The sequence below is a fragment of the Malaya genurostris genome, chromosome 3, assembly GCF_030247185.1.
Source record: "Malaya genurostris strain Urasoe2022 chromosome 3, Malgen_1.1, whole genome shotgun sequence".
Taxonomy (NCBI): domain Eukaryota; kingdom Metazoa; phylum Arthropoda; class Insecta; order Diptera; family Culicidae; genus Malaya; species Malaya genurostris.
In genome coordinates, this window is record NC_080572.1 from 274,090,215 (window position 1) to 274,110,931 (window position 20,717).

At 37.5% G+C, this 20,717-nt stretch overlaps 4 protein-coding genes across 5 annotated transcripts in view; 1 reads left to right on the plus strand and 3 right to left on the minus strand.

The window, feature by feature from the left end:
* Nucleotides 1-514: 514 nt before the first annotated feature.
* LOC131437363 (uncharacterized) lies at nt 515-3,370 on the minus strand. The gene is made up of 4 exons (XM_058606644.1): nt 3,025-3,370; nt 2,770-2,962; nt 1,918-2,715; nt 515-1,859 (listed from the first exon to the last, which is right to left on the minus strand). The coding sequence occupies exons 1-4, from the start codon at nt 3,169-3,171 to the stop codon at nt 688-690; spliced, it is 2,310 nt and encodes a 769-aa protein (XP_058462627.1). The 5' UTR covers nt 3,172-3,370; the 3' UTR covers nt 515-687.
* A 5,977-nt stretch (nt 3,371-9,347) lies between these two features.
* LOC131438569 (uncharacterized) lies at nt 9,348-10,213 on the minus strand. Its single transcript, XM_058608671.1, has 3 exons — nt 9,905-10,213; nt 9,634-9,839; nt 9,348-9,575 (listed from the first exon to the last, which is right to left on the minus strand). The coding sequence occupies exons 1-3, from the start codon at nt 10,093-10,095 to the stop codon at nt 9,397-9,399; spliced, it is 576 nt and encodes a 191-aa protein (XP_058464654.1). The 5' UTR covers nt 10,096-10,213; the 3' UTR covers nt 9,348-9,396.
* Nucleotides 10,214-10,433: 220 nt separating this feature from the next.
* Nucleotides 10,434-11,634, minus strand: LOC131438568 (nurim homolog). Its single transcript, XM_058608670.1, has 3 exons — nt 11,174-11,634; nt 10,809-11,113; nt 10,434-10,745 (listed from the first exon to the last, which is right to left on the minus strand). Exons 1-3 carry the CDS (start codon nt 11,498-11,500, stop codon nt 10,610-10,612), a joined length of 768 nt encoding a protein of 255 aa, XP_058464653.1. The 5' UTR covers nt 11,501-11,634; the 3' UTR covers nt 10,434-10,609.
* A 5,416-nt stretch (nt 11,635-17,050) lies between these two features.
* LOC131439308 (epsin-1) overlaps nt 17,051-20,717 on the plus strand; it is a 44,505-nt gene continuing 40,838 nt past the window's right edge. Inside the window, exon 1 of one of the 2 annotated variants that reach the window (XM_058610183.1) lies at nt 17,051-17,202. The gene's annotated coding sequence lies outside the window, so the exon portion shown is untranslated. Of the gene's footprint in view, nt 18,023-20,717 lie in introns of both variants that reach the window. The other variant, XM_058610182.1, reaches the window with a different exon arrangement.

The window sequence follows — 20,717 nt, forward strand, 5'->3', positions numbered from 1 at the left end:
TTATTGTGTAGTTTACGTGCGAACAAAATTTCCTTTTTCTTTTCAATGGACTGTTTTTCAAGAATTGGACTGTAATATGAGAAAAGCATAAAAATTTTAAATTGCTCATCGGTACAAATATTCTAACGCATACGGTTAATAAAGGCAATGCCTCGGGTGTTACATCCCTCTTCTGTAAAAGTTCACAATTCTGTTTGAATAGACTTTTAGCGTACACGAGAACATTGCATGTTTAGTATTACGATCCTACTGACAAAGATCCTACTCAATCCAATTTTCAATTCAAATTTCAGACTCCAAGGAAGATTTTTAGATAATTTTGTCGACTTTATGCGTATCCGACGACTGAACTACATGAACCTCCGGCGAGCGACCGCAACTAGGTTGAAGCCGGGTATAAATAAAAGATATAAAAAAACTACATGAACCTCTACCAACGAAAAAAAAAGACGACTTCTGAAACAGACACAAATAAATAAACTCGAACAACATTTTTAAGTGTTTTATTGTTTTGAGAAATACTGCAACGTGATCGTATTGTCAAATTATAACATTGAAGTGGTAACCAGCTCTGAACACACTACAGATAAAAAGATAGCATTCAAATAGTAGTCCATCACAGATGGACCGATAAAAAAGCGGCGAAAACATAAAACAATATAAAATAAAAATCAGTCTACATCAGTATCACTCGAAATCGCTATCGAACCCACTGGGGGACACCAGAATACGAGTATATCGCTGAGCAATCCTTTCCTGGAAGCATTTCTTTCTCGGAGAAGTTTTCCGTGCACTAGCACCCGATGGAGCGGACCTTCGCCAGTGAACATTCGACGTCGATGCCTGTCCACAATCTCCATCATCTTTGAACCAATTTTCCAACTTTTTTCGCTTAAAGCCAGTAGTGCGTTCGCTGCTTCCACCGCTCTTCGTCGTCGAAGATAGCCGGCTCGCTTCCCGGGTCGGTGTCCTCGGAGATGACGAGTTACGACTACTTCTCGAGAGCCAACCTTGCGGCGTCGTTGTGGACCCCGAAGATGAAGGTGTTTTTTTCGTAACAACTTTTTTCGTTGCACTCTTTGGTGTACGCATTTCCGGTTGTGAGTCAATGATTTCGATGGGATCGTCATTGATTCGATACTCTCCGACGAACTGTATCTCTTGCGAACAACACTTCAACGGTGACATGCAGTCTCTTTCGGGATCGAAACGAACTATGTTTCCAAACGCATTGTTATCGGTAATTTCGAAAACATTGTCCGTACGATTGGGACTACCCTTCCGTTCGGTTACAGTAGTTTCATCGGCGAAAATATCGTTAGTAGAATCGTCTATCGTTGGGTCTTCCCGTTCTGCATGCATTGTGGCATGCAATAATTTTGAAATCGGTGTACTAGAGTTACTTTTAGCAAACTTTGGCATTGCTGCTGGCTCTGCGGGTTGTTCGAAACAAGCAGGACTTTTAAGCAGTAAATCCATCAGGGAATCCTGAGAGTTATTCTTCACAGTCTCGTCGGCTTCCTCGTCACTATCACTAAACAAATCCGGCGATTTTTCTCTGGCCGCTTCGTTTGTACTAGCACTAGAAATCACAATCGGATTCAAGTCACCATTTTCTTTCGAGACTATCTCCACGTCGGTCGATGACGAAGAAGGTGACAATACACGAAATAGTCTACTGATTGAGTAGCAGTATTTCTCTTCCGTTACGGGTTGGTCCCCTTCCGACTGCCCACATGCTAGGGCTTGGCCAAATTCCAAAAAGCCTTCCGAATCGGTTTGATTTTCCGTTGCTTGAGAAGATCGTTCGGTTTCGGGAATTTCTATGTTTTCATTCGCAGGTTGTTGAGGAACATTAGCTGAAATAAAAAAAATAATATAAGCACAAACCGTACGATTTTAATAAAATCAGATCACCTGTAGATTCATGGCCAGGCGATATCCGAGTATCTTCTATCGTTGATTTAGTCTCAGAGTCCGAAACCTCTAACTTAGGCATCTCATCCGTACTATGTTCTTCTAAATCAAACAGTGGTTCACTGTCTGTTGGATTCAAAGCCACGGCATTCACCTCATCATCTTCCTCCTGCCGAACATCATCCGTAGTGCTACGTGTAACATCCCCAACGATAGCCTCATTCAGTCTGCAATCTTGTTGTACACTTAAATCCTCATCGAATTGGAACAGTTGATTGCTGTCACTTTTAGTGACAACCAAGCTAGGCTGCATATCATCTAACTGGCATTGCACATCGAGGCCACTGGCGATCTTCCACGAAGCAAAGTTCGCTCCAAATTCTGCCTTGTCCATTAGAGGGAGATAATGTTTGTAATGACACCGAAATCTTCGTAGCAAAATGCTTCTTGTTAGAAAGAACAGTTTGATTCTTTCAGACTTTAACAAACATCTGCTAGCGGTGAGAGTTTCATCTAAAAACATATCTACAGCGTCTTTCACGTTTCTATTCGCACATAATTTCAATCGTGCAGTCAGACAAGATAAATCATCCAACAGATCGTGTGAAAAGAGGAATATTTTTTTAGATGTAGGCAGTTCTGAAATACCCACAATTTGGGAGTATTTTGTTGGCACAGCTTTGGTTTCATCGATTATCACAACCAGATATTGCCTTTGATCCGACATCAAACAGTCCAAATGTTTTTCTAAGTCGTCAAAAGTTACCAAGACAATTTGATGTTTCTCCAAAGCATTTTCTGAAAATAAATAATTTGCTTATGTGTCAACTTTTAGAAACGAAATCTACTTACCGTCCACCGATAGTATCCCGACATGGAACTTTGTCAGCATCTCCAAATGATACATCCAGTGATGTACTCGATTTAGACCGCTGCATACTACAATACTTTTATCAGCATGGTCAGTGGTTACCGCTGATAAGTAGCCGATGGCTTGATGAATTTTTCCCAAACCTGATTCATCATTTAGGATAACTCCTTTGTTCTGTATTCGAAGCAAACGTTTGTCAGAAACACTGTCCAAAATTAACTATTTCATGTACTTACATGTTTTAAAGCTTGATGAATAAATCGAATACCTTCTAGCTGGTGACTAGTCAGATATTGCACAATAGAATCAGGCACTTCCGTCTTTTGGTCTAGCTTCAGAGATTCTCTGAAAGCATATTTACTCGTAGCTTCCGTGTGCTGCATGACACCGACGTGGTTGTTAAATTGAAAAAATATTCAAAAAAAAACTCATGAAACAGACAACATAACTGATTTCCAAGAATAAGGGATACTAAAACGAACTGACTTCAGTAAAAACACAAATATAGACGTATAACTTCACATGTCGGCAAAAATTTTCAAATTTTAAATTTTAGTGCGGGAAATTCGCGATCTGCTTCGTGGAATGTTTACAAACATTGAAGAGAACAGTGATGCCAGGTCAAATTTTTAAATGTCTGCAAAATGCGCAATGCTCCGAAGTGCTCCATATTTTATATTTAGCATACAAAAAACAACCGAATCATTTGAAAATGATTGCAACTTTTGCAAACTATCTGCAAAGAAACTTCTGTAATCTACAGGTGTGGAAGTATCAGAAGAACTTACAAGAAATCAGAAGATTTACAACCAAATCTTCAATTCTGGCATCTCTGGAACAGAATGATGTATGAGTCATTCCGCACCGGGAGGGAACGACGAAAACGGTATTTAAATGGCATGGTTACACTGAAAAAAGTGCATACGCCTAATCTAAGACAAGACCTGACATCTGGGGGGGCTGCTTTTGTTCCAAAATGGACCAGTTTCTGATTGGCTGATTTTGATGTTGCTACCTGCACATTGTGAAAAGAAAAAACTTTTGCAGGGTACGCGAGCAATGATGCCAAGTATAAAGAATATCAGAAAACAAGTTAAAATTATTAAAATGTATAATTTTAGCTCACCAATGAAAATGAAAATTTTCGGAGAATGTTTCACTTTTTTTCAATCTCATTGGTAATAAATGTTTATAGTGGAAACACTGTGTAATTAAAATAGACATCAAGCCGTTTTTCTGTTTAGTGAATTAAAGTGTAACCAAAAAAGATATGTTAAATTAGTGTAAACTCGAAAGTGTGTTCAGTTTTACGAGAAGAATGAACTGTTGTGTTCCACACTGTGGTCGCATTAAGCATTTCTATCCAAACCTGACTTTTTCCGGTTTCCAAAAGATCCGGTAATACGTCAACAATGGATTCGATTTTTCGTTCAACATGAGATATTTCGTGTTTTGTCATCAAAGCTCAATTAATTGTTTTTAAGCATTAATATATAATAAAGAAATGCATTCACCAAAACATGTTTTATGTTTATTTCAAATCAAAAACCTAAAGTCTAAAAATTTAAATGTAATATTTTTTTTCCTATCATAGTTACTAAAAAATCTGTAAATATGGCTACACTGTAGCCGATACGCTGGTGTTTATTCCACAGGGCGAAAATGACGAGAAGGATGATTCGGAAGGAAGAATAAGAAGCCAGTTGTCAGGTCTTGTCTTAGCGCCTAATCCCACATTATCGAAATCTCGGTTAATTTTTCAAAGGGGCGTATAAGCAAGTGACAGTTTCTCTTTGTTTACTTTCTCTTCTATTAATTACCAAGCGGTTTCCACGTTTATCACTCAACTCTTTGCATGAAATGATACCCGAAACTTTCGACTTCAAACAGAATAGTGATATTAAAGAAAATCTTTTTAATCACATCACAATAATCGAAAGAGAGAGTGATAAAAGAGAAACTGTCACTTGCCCTTTTGAAAAATTAACCGAGAAATGAAGGAATGACCCACACCCTCTCAGCAGGCGGTTCTATTTTGCCCACATTATCGAAATGACGGAATGAGCAATGAATTCTTACTCGACTGCATGATTTTTTAGTGCTCGATCAGCTCAGTGCTAGAATTTTCGCCTGAGTTGGCTGCTCGATCAATCTGATTGACAGTGACATTATAAATGTCATTGAATATTCGCTCATTTTATGAATGTGTTAGTGTGAAATTTAAGTGACTTAAGCCATTTCACTACACTCCAGCTAGAGGAATGGATGATGCTGACTAAGGTAGGCCGTTTTGTTAATTTCCAGCGAGTTTCAATAGTTTATGTTGGGATTCTAAGAAGAACTGGTTATTTACTAGTTCTGTATATCCGAAAAACATGAAGATTCAAATTTGTATATTCAGTTATATAATGTTTTCGTTTAAAAATTAACTGAAAATCAGCACGAAAACGTGCAAAATCAGGAAAAAAAGAAGAAGAAGACGAATTGACAATTCAGTCCGCATCTTCTCACTCAATTCCGAATCAACCGGTTGTAGGCGAACCGGTTCATTCGGAATCGGTTGTTGCACTGGAGTTGGAATTGATTCGGAATCCATTATGATTTCCACATGAAATTCCGAATGAAAATTTCTCGCCGATTCAGAATTGATTCGGAATCCATTCGGATCTGATAATGTGGGTGTTGGCCGTTGAGCGCTTGTTGAACGACATACTGCACGAAATATTCGTTCAGTTTTCTGGAACGGTTTGTTGTTTTTTCTCTTGCAAAATAGTATAAAAAGTAGGTGTTACCTTTATATAGGAACAAAATTTGTTGTTATTCTACTTGAAGTAGAAGTATTGTACAGGTATGTAGTGTTAGTTTAAAAAAAATAAGTGGAAAAAACTTCAGAAATTCTTCAGTCCCAACTGTGATCCAACTCCTGATGTTAAAAATGGCTCAACAATAGACCTCTGTCTGCCGGGTTTGTTGAACGAAAAATATGGTATCCTGCTCAACAGTCTGTTTCAAAATCGGCAAACGAAGGTCTCGTGTTAGCCTCCCGTTGAACGATTAATTGGATGTTCATTAGATCAACGATCCAACGTATTGGACCGTTGAACGTTTTTTTAAGAGGGCGGAAATCATAAATGAATTCCGAATCAATTGCAACTCCAACGCAACAACCGATTCCGAATGAATTTCGCCTACAACCGGTTGATTCGGAAATCTGTCGGAATCGAGTGAGAAGATGCGGACTGAGTTGTCAATTTGTTTTCTTTTTATTCTTTTCCGTTTTTGTTTATTTTCGCGCTGATTTTCAGTTTTTTCTAAATAAAAAAATCATATAACTGATATATTTAAATTTAAATCTTCAAGTTTTTCGGATATACACACTAAGATTCCATTCCGTTGTTCGGTAATTTTTTTGATGAAAACTTTCGGTAATCAATAGAAATTACCGATATTTCGGCACATGAACGTTATTTTACAAAAATTATGCAAATTTTTACCGGACGATCAGTGTTACGCAAGTTTTCAAAAACGAATGCTGTAAATAGATATACAATTCATACGGTAAATCTGAATAGTCGCCGAGTACGGTAAAACTCTACCGTCCGTATGGTAAAATAATTTTCCAATAACCGAACTTCTGTAAATACTGATTGTCGTGAAAACTAACTGTCGAACAATTGATAAAATGTTCAGTAAGAGTCTTTTTATAAACCAAACGAAAAAAATCTTGAAGAGTTCATCGAATGGATTGAGGTACAGGTGCTAAAATTTTTGAAACATTAGAATGACTAAAAGCTTTTTGTTTACTTATAGGCAGAAAATAATTTTGTATCACTTGTCCACTTGCTGCCTACACAAATCGTTCGAGGGTAATTTCTGGTGGACTCGACGGATTGTGCAGTGTTTTGGAAGGTGGAATAAAACCATAGCCACAACAGGTGGGAATTAAATTAAAAATTCAATTTTCTTCATTCATTTTTGTGAACATGTGTTATTTTTTGAAATCCGAAAATAAAAGAATTTTCACCAAAGGAAAACAAACAAACAACAAATTACCGAACAATCAGTTAGATCTATTTGGTTTACAGTTTACGGTAATTAGTTTGACAGTTCAGCAATTAAAAATTACCGAATTCTGCGAAATTTTCTAAGTGTGTACAGACCTAGTAAATAACTAGTTGTTTTAGAATTCCAGCATAAATTGTTGAAATTCGCTGGGAATGCACCAAAAAGTCCTACCTTAGTCAGCATCATCCATTACTCTAGCTGGAGTGTAATAAAATATACACTAACACAATCGTAAAATGAGCGAAAATTCAATGACATTTATATTGTCACGGGTTGATCGAGCACCCAACTCAGGCGAAAATTCTAGCACTAAACCGATTGAGCACTGAAAAATCGAGTAGTCGAGTAAGAATTCATTACTCATTTCGATAATGTGAGGCCTAGTTCAACACTCCCACATTATCAGATCCGAATGGATTCCGAATGGATTCCGAATGGATTCCGAACGGATTCCGAATCAATTCCGAATCGGCGAGAAATTTTCATTCGGAATTTCATGTGGAAATCATAATGAATTCCGAATCAATTCCAACTCCAGTGCAACAACCGATTCCGAATGAATTTCGCCTACAACCGGTTGATTCGGAAATCAATCGGAATTGAGTGAGAAGATGCGGACTGAATTGTCAATTTGTCTTCTTCTTCTTCTTTCCCGATTTTGCACGTTTTCGTGCTGACTTTCAGTTTATTTTTAAATGAAAACATTACATAACTGATTATACACATTGAAATCTTCATGTTTTTCGGATATACAGAACTAGTAAATAACCAGTTCTTCTTAGAATTCCAACATAAACTGTTGAAATTCGCTGGAAATTAACAAAACGGCCTCCCTTAGTCAGAATCATCCATTCCTCTAGCTGGAGTGTAATGAAATGGCTTAAGTCGCCTAAATTTTACACTAACACATTCATAAAATGAGCGAATATTCAATGACATTTATAATGTCACTGTCAATCAGGTTGATCGAGCAGCCAACTCAGGCGAAAATTCTAGCACTGAACCGATCGAGCACTGAAAAATCATGCAGTCGAGTAAAAATTCATTACGCATTCCGTCATTTCGATAATGTGGGTTGGGGAACATTTCGGTAGTAACATGTGATTAGGGCATATCGCATGATAGGCCCTTGCAAATGTTGCAAAATATAATGCTCATTGCTTGGCTACAACCTTCATTTACACAATAATCGATACAATTTCGTAGATAGAAGCCCAGTCTACGAAATTGTGTGCAATATGCTTGAATTTCATGTTTAAAACTTGAGTAATGAGCATTATTTTTCGTAACTTTCAAAAGAGCATAACGCACGATATGACCTAATCCCATGTTAGTACCGATTTTACAATGCATGTAATTAATTTTGACGGTGATGGAGCTTGACTGTGACGGATGGTGACGGACCGTCTGAATCAAGTCCCTGCTAGGCCGCCATGTTTTCGTGACATCATCTTTTCCGCAAAGACGAAAACAACGAAGAGTTCGTTGTTGCTAAATATCTGTGATATTTAGCTGTGAAAGTTGATTTTTTTTATGTTTGATTATAAATGTAATATCGTTATGAAACGTGCGCTGCCAAATTGTAATACTGACTTTAACAATCAATGAAGTGTTGTATTTTACCTCATTTTGTTTACTTTGCTCCCACTGACTTGCTAGCTTTGATGGCCCCGAAGGACTGAGATGTTGGTTACGATAGCACTAGCTGGAGCGCCTTATTGTTGCCACCGGGCTGGTCTGAATCGTACTTATAATAGAACATGTCCCTATCAGCTTGGAGCGGAATCAATCTTCAGTTCAGCAACGCCATCTCACAACGCCATTCAACATATCATGTCAATTGATGGGTGCGCAGGGTTGCTATTTTGGCGCACACAAATTTGACATTTCTCTCCGCTACTTCGTTGTACGAAATTCAAGGCGGACGCGCCTGGGGGCGCCATGCTCGTGTTGCCAATGATTTGTTCGGGAAATGTGAGAGCTTGATATCTTGTTAATATGATGTCGTTGTATATGCAAATCTGTGTTTCAAAATGAAATGGATACCATAAAATAAATATACTACATTTAGGGGTTTATACAAAAACGCATATTTCGTTTCGATTTCTTCGCGTTTCGCCTTCGGCTCATCAGTGCTTAACGCAGTTCAAATTGAACTGCCACCTCCGCCTAGCAGTGCCATATCCTATCTGACGTCTAGGGTGGAAACGAGTGACGACAGACTACTGGCCGCCGCATAAATTTTGTGAACTTTGATATTATTTACAAAAACCAATTAAATGATGTATCAATTGCTCTTTTGTTCTGATTCCTGAACTGGATGGCCAAAAGCTGGTAACTAGAAGAATTTGCTGTAAATACTATAGTAAATTTAAAAGATTCCTTATCGTTGCACACACGAACTGAATCGAATGTTATATGAAACTTGGCTTTGGGGGCTTCGATGCCAAGGATGATTTTCAGAAAAAAATGTAAAATTTACAAACATCTGCATTACTTTATTGAAATAACGAATGTAAAAATAGAACATTACCATCTAAAAATTAATTAAAATTCTTTGAGAAATGTTTCGTCAAATTGTCCATTATCGCTGTTCGCTGGAACTCTACCTCTCTGCGACAGAATCGTCCGAACAAAAACGGACACTGATACAGCACTGTTTCCTGGCAAAAGGTATCCAGCTCGTTATGATAGGATATTTTAAAATCACCCTTCGAGTTTACTGTAAAGAAAATCGTAGTAGAAAAAAAATGCACCCCATCCTATGGTAAAGATCTTACAGCAGAACAGTCCCAACAGAAAGCATGTTTTGTGTGTGGAAGCTACGGAGTACTGACCACCTTCCAACTCCGGTAACTTCCGTACTGAATAGTGACCAACGGCAGTGTTACTGGTGTACGGCCAATGTGAAAGTCGTTCTCTATATTCAACCGAATATTTCCAGTGATCCAGGTTTCCGTGATCAGCAAGTATCTTAAAATCGAGTCTGAAATGAATGAATTCGTCAGTTTTTTTTAAGAACAAGCAACTTTAAAAAGGCATTATACTTACATAGTGGGATTAAGTTTCTTCATTTTGCTGAAATCAGCAATATATTCCCAAACGATCTCCGGTTTTGTACGGCGTATAATTGTGTTAATTTGATACTCGTTGTACGACGATGAAAGTAGATAATACACTACTAGTGAACAAACGGCAACTAGAACAAAACGGCGACGAGCCCAACGTGAAAATGGTAACATTTTTTTGGTATCAAGTTTTAGTCTAAATAAACGGGAACAATTTTAAATTTAATGAAATGATATCAAGCTATCAACGTACAGAGATCTCTGTTCAATTACTGTATCCTACTGACGCTTTTTCTTTCGCTTCCTGTATAGGAGATATCATTGCTTAGTACTCACACCCGCAATTCGTCAGTTTTTGAATAAACACAGAGAGGAAGATGCGAGAGAATGAAAATAAAGCCATTCACATATGTTAATCATCTGAGCAATTCTGTTGTGCAGCTTCATGGACGCGCTCATCAGAATAAACAATTTTCGAGATTTCAAGCAGAAGCACATTTTATGAAATTGTTTTCTCATTAACTTTTTTATTCGCCTTAATGATATTATTTATTCTGGCACATGAAAATGAATATTTTAAGTACAAGGAAATGAAAAAAATAAATTAGCGTTTTGTTTCCACGGCAGTGTTTAGATAAAACTTTTAATATGAATTAAATAGGAAAACTCTAAATGCTGATGTTTTACTTTATTTGTCAACGCCTGCCAACTCTGCTTTCTTGCGTGATAATTGGAATTTCTGGTATTCCAAATCAGTACGGTTGGTGTTCCATGAGAGATACATGTACGCCGTCCACACGATTGCCAACAAAAGTCGATCCAAGCTGTTATAAAAGAACCAATTGAAGATATAACTTCAAAACAAAATGAAGAAATATGTATTTTACCTCATACTATTTGTGATCCACAATACAACGGATAGACCTACGAAGGAAGGATGCCGAAGTCTTTCGTAGAAGCTACGAAGCTCCCGTGATTTATAGCTCATGGGAGGAGCCAAGTCGTTAATATCGTAGTAGATTTGCTTCAAACCAATCATTTCTGGTAAATCCATCAGCAGGCTTCCTCCGTAGATAACCACCCACGATAGAATGTGAGCGGATACAAACGTCCACCATAGTGAAGGGCTTTTGTCCACATCTATATGCCAGACCTGGTAGGATTGGGTCGTTTTCCAGTTCTTTAGCAAAATCTGCAAACAAGCAAAGCTAATTGAGATGTTCAATATTTTAAGTGATGACATCATTTATACCAATAAACAGTACGCGGATGCTATGTTGTAGATGCTTCGTTCGGCCAGTTCAAGTCCCAACTTACGCCAGATGGTTTTAACTGTTTCCAGCTTCATGAAACTATGTTGTATTACAAACAGAACAATCCAAATTGAATTGAATAGCAACGAGAAAAGCGTTGCTTTCAAGAGCGAGTGATCGCTCATTAAATTTTCCATCAGAACATGTTTAAAATCTCGTTGGACTGGAGTGGCCAAAAATACGCCTAGTTTACCAACAGAATAAAACACCGAAAGGAACGAAAGCAGTGATATGATGAAACACACGATTTGACGAAAAGAGAGCATTTTTATCACACTTAGTTATTCGATTCTACAATAATTGTATAAAACATTCAAACAAAAAGTTGATTTACAATTTCAGAATCTATAGAACGCTACACTTAATCCATATAATATAAGCGTCGATCGGAACTATTTAAATAAACAGAATCAGAGATGCCAGGTAAAAATTTCAAATATCTGCAGACAGGGTCTGTAAATCTGAAAAAAAAATCTGCAGTTAGCAAGTATGTCTTGCTGGCTGCAATTTCTTTATAAAGTATGACACGCAAAACTAACTTAGAGCGACCAAAAAAAAAAAAAAAGGTCTCGGAAATTACAAAAGTCTGTAAATATAGACGAAAGTCTGCGATAATTTCCCAAGTCTGCAAAAATCTGCGAGAATTTCAAAAGTCTGCAAAAGTCTGCACAACAAAAAATGTCTGCAGCACTATACCCCAAATCTGCAGATTTACAGACAAATCTGCAGACCTGGCATCTCTGAACAGAATACAAAATCACGATGTTTAATACATCGTAATACAAAATAGAGCTGTGCCCTGAATTCATCGCAGCAGACCGGGTTGCCAATGACCAGATTTACCTATACATGACAGATTTGTCTCATTTCGACAGACGCGCTACCACACCAGATCTTTTGGCAAATTTCACCTGATTTTCAAATTTTATGACTATGAAATACCAGTTTTCTCATAAATCGTTAAATCGTTTAAAATCGTCCATAAATAAAATAAGAAGAAATTAAGTATCTGTAAGGAAATTGGACCAACATGTAATTATATTAATATTGCTCAAGTAGAGTTAAACTTTACGCCTGTTAGGGCTTCAAGTTGCCATGCACGAGATTTTAATTTACTGACGAATTGATGACGAGACGTGGAGAAACAAATACAGCTTTCTTCTGTTTATAAAGATGAAGCCAGATATTACCAAACTTTTTTTTCTGAAAGAACCAGATTTTAATTTTTTAGCACTTGACATCCCCCGTCCCATTATAAATCATGTAAAAATTAGTTAACAAATCGGTAAGGGCCCCTGAGACAAGACAAGACATTATCAGTTCGGAATGAATTCCGAATCAAATCCGAATGTGCGAAAAATTTTCATTCAGAATTTCATATGGAATTCAGCATGAAATCCGAATCAATGCAAAATCCAGTGCAACAACCGATTGCGAATGAATTTCGCCTCCACCCGGTGATTCAGAAATCTATCGGAATTGAGTGAGAAGATGCGGACTGAATTGTCATTTCGCTTTCTTCTTATTCTTTCCCGATTTTGCACGTTTTCGTGCTGATTTTCAATAAATTTTCAAATAAAAAATTTATATAACTGATTTATATAAATTTTTTTGAAATATATTCCAATATTCAAGTTTTTCGGATACAGAGAACTAGTAAATAACCAGTTCTTCTTAGAATTCCAGCATAAACTGTTGAAATTCGCTGGAAATTAACGAAAAGGCATACCTCTGTCAGCCTCATCCATTCCTATATCTGAAATGCAGGGATGCCAGGTCATTTTTTCAAAAATCTGTGATCAAACCCAAAACCTGTGACCGTTTTCCGTACTCCAATAGCAGTTCGAAATCAATTTGGTGAGCAAAAAAAAAAAAGGTCTCACTACCAACACGCTCTGTACCTTTTTCCTCAACCGCTCTGTAGTTTTTGTTGCTAAACTGTGCTCGATTTCCAAAATCTGTGAAAATCTGTGATTTATTCAAGAATCTGTGAAAATCTGTGATCATTTTCAGAAATCTGTGAAAATCTATGTCAGTTTTAAAATCTGTGCAGAAAATTCAAAATCTGTGAAACATAGATTAATCTGTGAACCTGACATCCCTGCTGAAATGTAATGAAATGGCGTAAGTCGCCCAACTTTTACACTACACATGATGCTAGCGTGCAAATTATTTTCAGTGTAAAGTCATTTCGATAATGTGGGTAATGTCATTCTAAAACGATCAATAAGATAATAATGTAAAAAGAACTTTTAGTATAATATTGATGAATATTTAATACATGTTAACACATGTATCACTATCATAAACACAAGCATCTTATGGGTTCTTAAACATATCACACACCATTTCCATTAGAACTTCTGTGTCCGTATAAATATCTAACACGATTTTATGCGAAAAAATAAACATAAAACCTAATTCAAAATTTCATAATATATTATTTTTTTAAATCTAGAAACGTGTGCAACCATATATTTGATAACAACACATAAATAATTATTTTTTACTAAAGTTTGTAAACTTTAATCACTCCAAAATAGCCTCCTGGGGTGTCAATCGACGTTTTGGTATAAAACTTTGAAAGAATATATACTGAAAGTTCGAATTATTCAAGGTCGAATGACAAGAAGAAGTTTAACTAAAGGTCGAAAACCGAATGTGTGAAATGGTCGGATGCGAGAAAAAGTTGAAATGACATAACGTCAAATATAACCATAAGTCGAATGCAACAAACATAAGGTCGAGTACTTCATAAAGCCGAATATGACGGAAGGTATAATACAATAAAAAGACGAACGCTGGATGTGTTACATTGCACATATTTGCTGAATATCAACTGTAATGTTAGCTGTTGAACCAAATTTATCTCCATAGACACGGCTTTAAAACAAAGCGAAAGCAAATTTCATTGATTTGATAAATTGAAATATTAGTGGTTTATTATTGTCATTTCATTCAAAAATACCAAGATTTAGCATTTTGTAGCAAAAAAAATATCTCAAATATCGTTTCTTGACTCCGGGAATAATTGAAATAGGGTACTTCAGTACTTTAAAAATTGGACAGAAATTGCCGATTTTTCATGGATTTACCTTCACCCGCACTGACCAGCATCAATCATAGTAACCCATGAGTCAGCAGACAAAATATGACAGCTCTATCAGTCGAACTCTAACCGTGATAAACCACCGTGGGAAAGAAAATTGGACAGAAATTGCCGATTTATCATGGATTTACCTTCACCCGCACTGACCAGCATAAATCATAGTAACCCATGAGTCAGCAGACAAAATTTGACAGCTCTATCAGTCGAACTCTAATAGTGATGGCAAAAACAATGAAGCATTTCCTCTCAGAAGTGTGCACGTTCAAAGAACGGCGAACCGCCGTGTCGAAAACGGTCATCGTTTCCAGCTGCACCCGTTCCAGTATCTATAACATCTTGGCACAACAATCTGAGATTCGAAAGAAAGTCCGGTTCGGGACGGCCAACGAACCGGAGCGACAAAAAGCTCTAAAGGAAACTGAAGAGGAAAACCGAGGGAAAAGTGGTTAAATCGCTGCGTTTGGCCGGGAGGTCGGTGTAACCGGCCAAACAGTGAAAAAGTACCTGGCAAACATGAACATATATCCATATGAATCGGCCAGTATTAGTCGAAACTTGTTTTCGTTCGGCACGTCAGGAAAGACTTAGCACTTCGATGCTTATTACAAGTGTATTGCAGATAGCAATAACTTTACGTCTGCTTAGCGGTTCAAATTGAACTGTTTAAGTTTGCAGTGAGCAGTTCAATTTGAACTGCTCTGCACTAATGAGTCCAAGACGAAACGTAAAGATAATGAACATATATGTCAGTAAGCGGAAGTCGCATCCACTGGTTTCGGAGCTGCAGGCATTGACGCAGTGGCAGTGGCTGAATAAGATGGTCAACTCGATTATCCCGGCGAATCACGACGTGGCCTACCGGAGGTTACGTCGTTCATCAGGAAATACCATGAGGGCGAAAACGAGGCGTTTCGACCGAATCTAGCGTCGTCCCACTACTCGAAGCGATCGTTGGAGGAGATGGAGCGGCTGAATATCGATGTGATATCCAAATTGGCGAACCCGACCAATGTTCCTCTTACAGCTGCGTCTCTTTTCTAAACCAACCTGAAGCATGAAACCTACTCTAACAATATAGTCGAGAAATTGATACACAAAACGAAGAAAGAACTCAAAACCATGCCTACACACATGGTCAATGTTTCGGTTGACTGCCGAAAGGTCGCTAGCAAGGGCGTATAATTTTTGTGTAAGTCAGCTAAAGTCATTACCTTCCATGGAAGATTTATCAAGAGCAATTATTTGTCTTAATTTTTTTTATGACCATGCTAAAAAAGTTATTTTTTTAATGCAAACGTTAATCGATTTTAATGAATTTCGTCTCGAATATTAATTCTTCTAGTTCCATGGGATGCTGACTTTCGCACGTCCCATGGAACTGCAAGGTGAGATGTATTTACAATTTCAAACTGTCATTTAGATCAACGATTTGAAGTACGGAAAAATTCTATTAAATTTTGCTCTAAACTGTTTCAATAGACTTTCCTGTTTTTATTAGGGATTCAATCAAATGATTATTGATATCAGGTGTACAACTTTGCTTCCGCCGTTTTTTCCCAAAATTAAAAGCTTTATTGCGAAAAAGTGTTTACAGATGTATTATTCAAAGTATTGTCCGTCGCTAGCGACAACTTTCTCCCATATTTCCGGAAATTTTCGGATCCCGGCTCGAAGGAGTCCTCTTTTGACGCTATCCATGAAGCAATCCATTTTTACAACTGTTCGAATGATTGAAATGGTTGACCTGCCAGGCCGTGTGCCATCGAACGGAATAGGTGGAAGTCAGAAGGGGCGACATCTGGGGAATACGGCGGGTGGGGTAAGACTTCCCATTTCAGCGTTTCCAGGTACTTTTTGACCACCTTTACGACGTGAGGCCGAGCATTGTCGTGTTGGAGGATGACTTTGTCATGTCGCTCTTGATATTGTGGACGCTTTTCTTTTAGCGCGCGACTAAGGCGCATCAGTTGCGTTCGGTAGCGACCTCCTGTGATGGTTTCACCCGGTTTTAAGAGCTCGTAGTAAATCACACCGAGCTGATCCCACCAAATTGAAGGTTTTTTCTTTTCCACCACCATGTTTGTCTTCGACATCGAATTTATCATTTTTAAAACGTTGAAACCCCTCCCGACACGTTCTTTTACTCAGAGCAGCATCACCGTAAATTTCTGAGAGCATTCGATGCGCTTCAGCTGCATTTTTTTCGAATTGTAACAGAAAAGTGAAAGTTCCCGCAAATGGCGAGAATTGGGCACATGAACAGACATTTTCGAGCGTGAATAATACGAAAACAAGAACAACTGTCACTGAAACGACAATGAAAATTTGTTAGTCACACACTCACTTTAAAGGCATTATCATCTATGTATTTTAACCAGCCTCAGCCGTTGTACACCTGATACAGTTGACAGACGAGGTATTTTCTCAAGAGCTGAAAAAGATTTACATTTTAATAACATTAATAACTCTTTCGCACGATGTTTTTATCAATTTTGGACCAAAAGGCTTTTGAATGAAATCGCATTTGTTACAGTTCACCGATTCAAGCTCCAATGAATAACCAACACTTCTGGCATCTCTGCTGCAAACACTTTTGAAAAGTCATCGGGCTTTCCTTCCTTCACTTCGGGAACAAGCTTATAAACGTTGATAGTAGTGGTGCGGACGAAAGGGTTCCGCTATCTATTATTCCTTCAAATTTGCTGTATTAATCATTCACTCAACGTTTGAGGCGAAGGAAGAGTTTCCCGAATACCGTTTGTTTTGCGGTGCAAAAGTGTTTTAAAATTGTAAAGTAGTGTCCCGTACTGTTCCAATTGTCATCTCTGCGGTACTGGTGTTCAAAATTACGCATCAAAGGTGAAAAATTCCTCGCAAAATAGGCGATTTTTTTTTTGGTTCATTGTGTTCGCATTTGAAAAAGTGGGTTGAAAAATTTCTGCATTGTGGGCTGGAGGTGGATTTTTTCCGCTTTCATCGCCGTCATCATTAGTGCATTGTTGCCAGGCTTTTGAAGTTATTTTTTTTTTGTTGAACGAATTGAAAATATTCGAATTGATTGGTGAACAACCTGATGCGTGTTTACGTTCCAAGGTGATGTTTTGTTCTATTTGATTGAAATTGTGATCAATTGGGAAAAAAAATTCCATCGCTAACGCTGTGCAGCTGCCAGTCGGATAACACTGATTCCGTAGTGTCAGAGGTGTTTAATGCGTGTGGTTAGTACCTTAGTGTGGGTGTTTCAAGCATTCATGTTTACATACTGTAAATGAAACGTCAAACAGGGTACCGCTAAGTTGGTGTTTGTGCGTACAGTTCGTTACCCATTGCTCAATGAAAAAGACCCGTTTCCTGAGCTAGCCAGTGTTACGTGTTGTAAATAGTTCCTACGCACAGTGTACCGTGAGTAATTACGAGGACAGCGACGTAAAAAGAATAAGTGACATTTATTATAAAACTTAAATACTGAAAACGTAAAGCGGTTTTAATGGATTCTATAAGTACTGAAGTCATGTGTTGATAGATTAGTTATCTATACTTATATTGTGTATATTTCTGCAAGTGCCATTCGATAGATTCGAGGAATTCGCTGTGTGTAAATTGCGGAACAATTACACAGATCATTGTTTTATAGTATCTGCAGCTTTTTATCTATGTAACTCCTGTTCAAATTTTTTTGGTAAGTTTCATGTATTCGGATAAAAATGATTAGCGACAGAACTGCCAAAAATTCCTCCATATTATATTGTTTCCTTGGTCAGCGCTGGTTGAGGGAAAGTGACATACGAGGTTCAATGAAGGTTCAAAGACAAATTAGTCATGATTGAAAGTAAGAGCCTTCGGATACAATTTCCGGTTCTGATTTTCATTTCCAATAACTGAGTTCCTAATCTATCGCCAATCATTGCAGGAAGTCTCGAGCCTGCTGGTCACGTTCCAGTGTGTCCTCGCGCATGAATTTTGCATTCTTTTAAACACAGGAACATCACCTGAACAACTTTAAGCGAGAAACGAAAGGCCTTGAAAAGCAGTTCGACAATGCAATGATGGAAGTAGACTGTAATGAACTTGTTGAAGTTTGCTTTCCTAAGCCTGAAAGCAAACACAAACTCTGCTGGGACTGACTTGTGAACAATGATTTCTTAGGTATGTTTCGCTGGATCCACTCTTCGCGAAATCGGCTCAAAGGAAGATTCATAAACCTGGTGCAGATTTGGTATGCATGCAACAAATCACGATTGATTCAGAAAACTGTTTGTGAATTATGCCTTTTTATTTTGAATACATTTTACAGCATCTACTGAAAATTCGATATTTCTAAGATCAGTTATCATTTTTTTGTCACGATTATCAGTTCGTTAATACTGATAATCTCCTGTAGATATTAGAGTCGACTGCACTCAATTTAGGCACCAAACACGATTGGTCTTGTTATTATTTTAATAATGAACTTTCATGGCAAATTGTTCGGTAAAAATAGCTCCGCAAATGGTTGTTGGACCGAATGTCACCGGCTGTTTTGTTTTCACAAATTGCTGTTTTTTAAACGCAACCGGATTGGAATGCAGATTGTTGTGTTATTGGAGAGCTTGTGCCATGTAAATTTGAAGACGTAAGATGTGGAACTGCAATTCGCATTTTACAACCATAACGCATCATAGCGTATAATTTTCTTTCTTTTCCACTCCCTTTTATGCTTATTTTTTGCGTTAAGTCTGTTTTTCCGCACACACAAACAAAAAATAACATGCTTGATGTAGAAGGCAAAGGCACGGCAATAAAAATAACTTTCCATCTCGGGGAAAGGAAAGGCAAAGGGATTCAAATGAAGGCGAAATCTTCGACGACTCCGAAGATACTGCGATAGATCAGTGGCGCGTTAGGTTATCAGCTTCCGGTGGCGCCAAGAGGATATGTTATGCTGAGACGCAGTCTAGACTTGTCGTTTGAAATTCTTTGACCCTCCCGCCAGATGCGACGTGACCTGGCGAGTGTTATTTTCCAGTCATTTATTTATTTCGTTAGTTGCAAAAGCGACGTTCGTTGCTATGAATAACAAAAATTTTGCTATAATGTGCTGACGCGAAATTTAATATTCTAATTTGTGTGTGATTTGTAAAAATTAGTCCACAAAAAATGAAAATGACAACGTGTTCATAATACGCGTGTGATATTTGTAATAGCCTAATTTCTGAAGAAATGTTTTTCAAAAGCATAGTTCTTATATTTCAATCTCTAGAAAGCCGGTTGCCGAGAAAGTAATAAAGAGTTATTGTACAGTGCTTTTCGAAAGAACAGCGGCGCGAATTTTTTTTCGAGAACAGCATCGTAAATTAGCATTCGTATTTGTTCTCAGTGATTTTTTTTCAACAGTTATTTATTTCATATGACTGGAATTTTTTAAAACAATAATAACAGTTTGAAAGAAAAAGTAACAAGTCTGAAAATTAAAAAAAAGCTTATAAATGGCGTGTTCGAAATAATAGCACCATGAACCGAAAAAAACTATCCAAAGTTATCTGATAACGATAAAATAATTACTTTTTCTCAAGGGTGATGTTTTTGCTGGTATCTTTTTGGCAACACGGTTTTTGATAGGTCACGTGTGAGTCGTGTCTTGTATTTTTGTCAAACTTGTTCGTGAAATACCGGCCGATATGAGGGAGAGAGTGTGCCAAAATTGAACCCTGTCCAACGAATCGTCATTTCATTGCTCACTCTCACAATTTAGCTCAAATATAGCGATATCGGAAGCCTCAGAGAGAGCGGTCAAAAATTTCAAAACACAACTCACAACGATTTCTTGGAGATGGCTGAACCGATTTTAATTAGCTTATATTCAAATAAAGAGTTCTAGGTCTCTAGTCCCATATGATCCCATTTAATTTCATCAAGATCCAATATCATTACATTATCTGGAAATACAGAGAGACGAGTATTGAAAATTTTAATTCGTCATCAGAAATGACGATGAACAACAGGAAAATCTTCTTAGCAGCTACTTCAAAATTGAGCTTTTATAAATTTCTCGCAGAAGACTTAAGCGATTTTTATAAATGAAAGGATGTATGCAAAGGTCTTGAGGTTTCATAGATTTATATTCTGTTTAAATCGAATGTAAATTTCAGCTCCGGAACGGGATAAGGATATCATATATGTTTATGTTTCCTTATTGTCTTGTTTCCTTACCTCGAAATGAGTGAACCAAACGAACAAAAGCCGACACGAAAGAATACAATTGTTGTTGACTTCAGGCAGTGCAAAATTCGACCTTCGATACGAGAACTTGAAGGTTTGCTTAAGGAGCAAATGCAGCTGGACATTAAACGTGTGCATTTACTTCAATGCAATAAGACAAATAATGTTGTTTACAT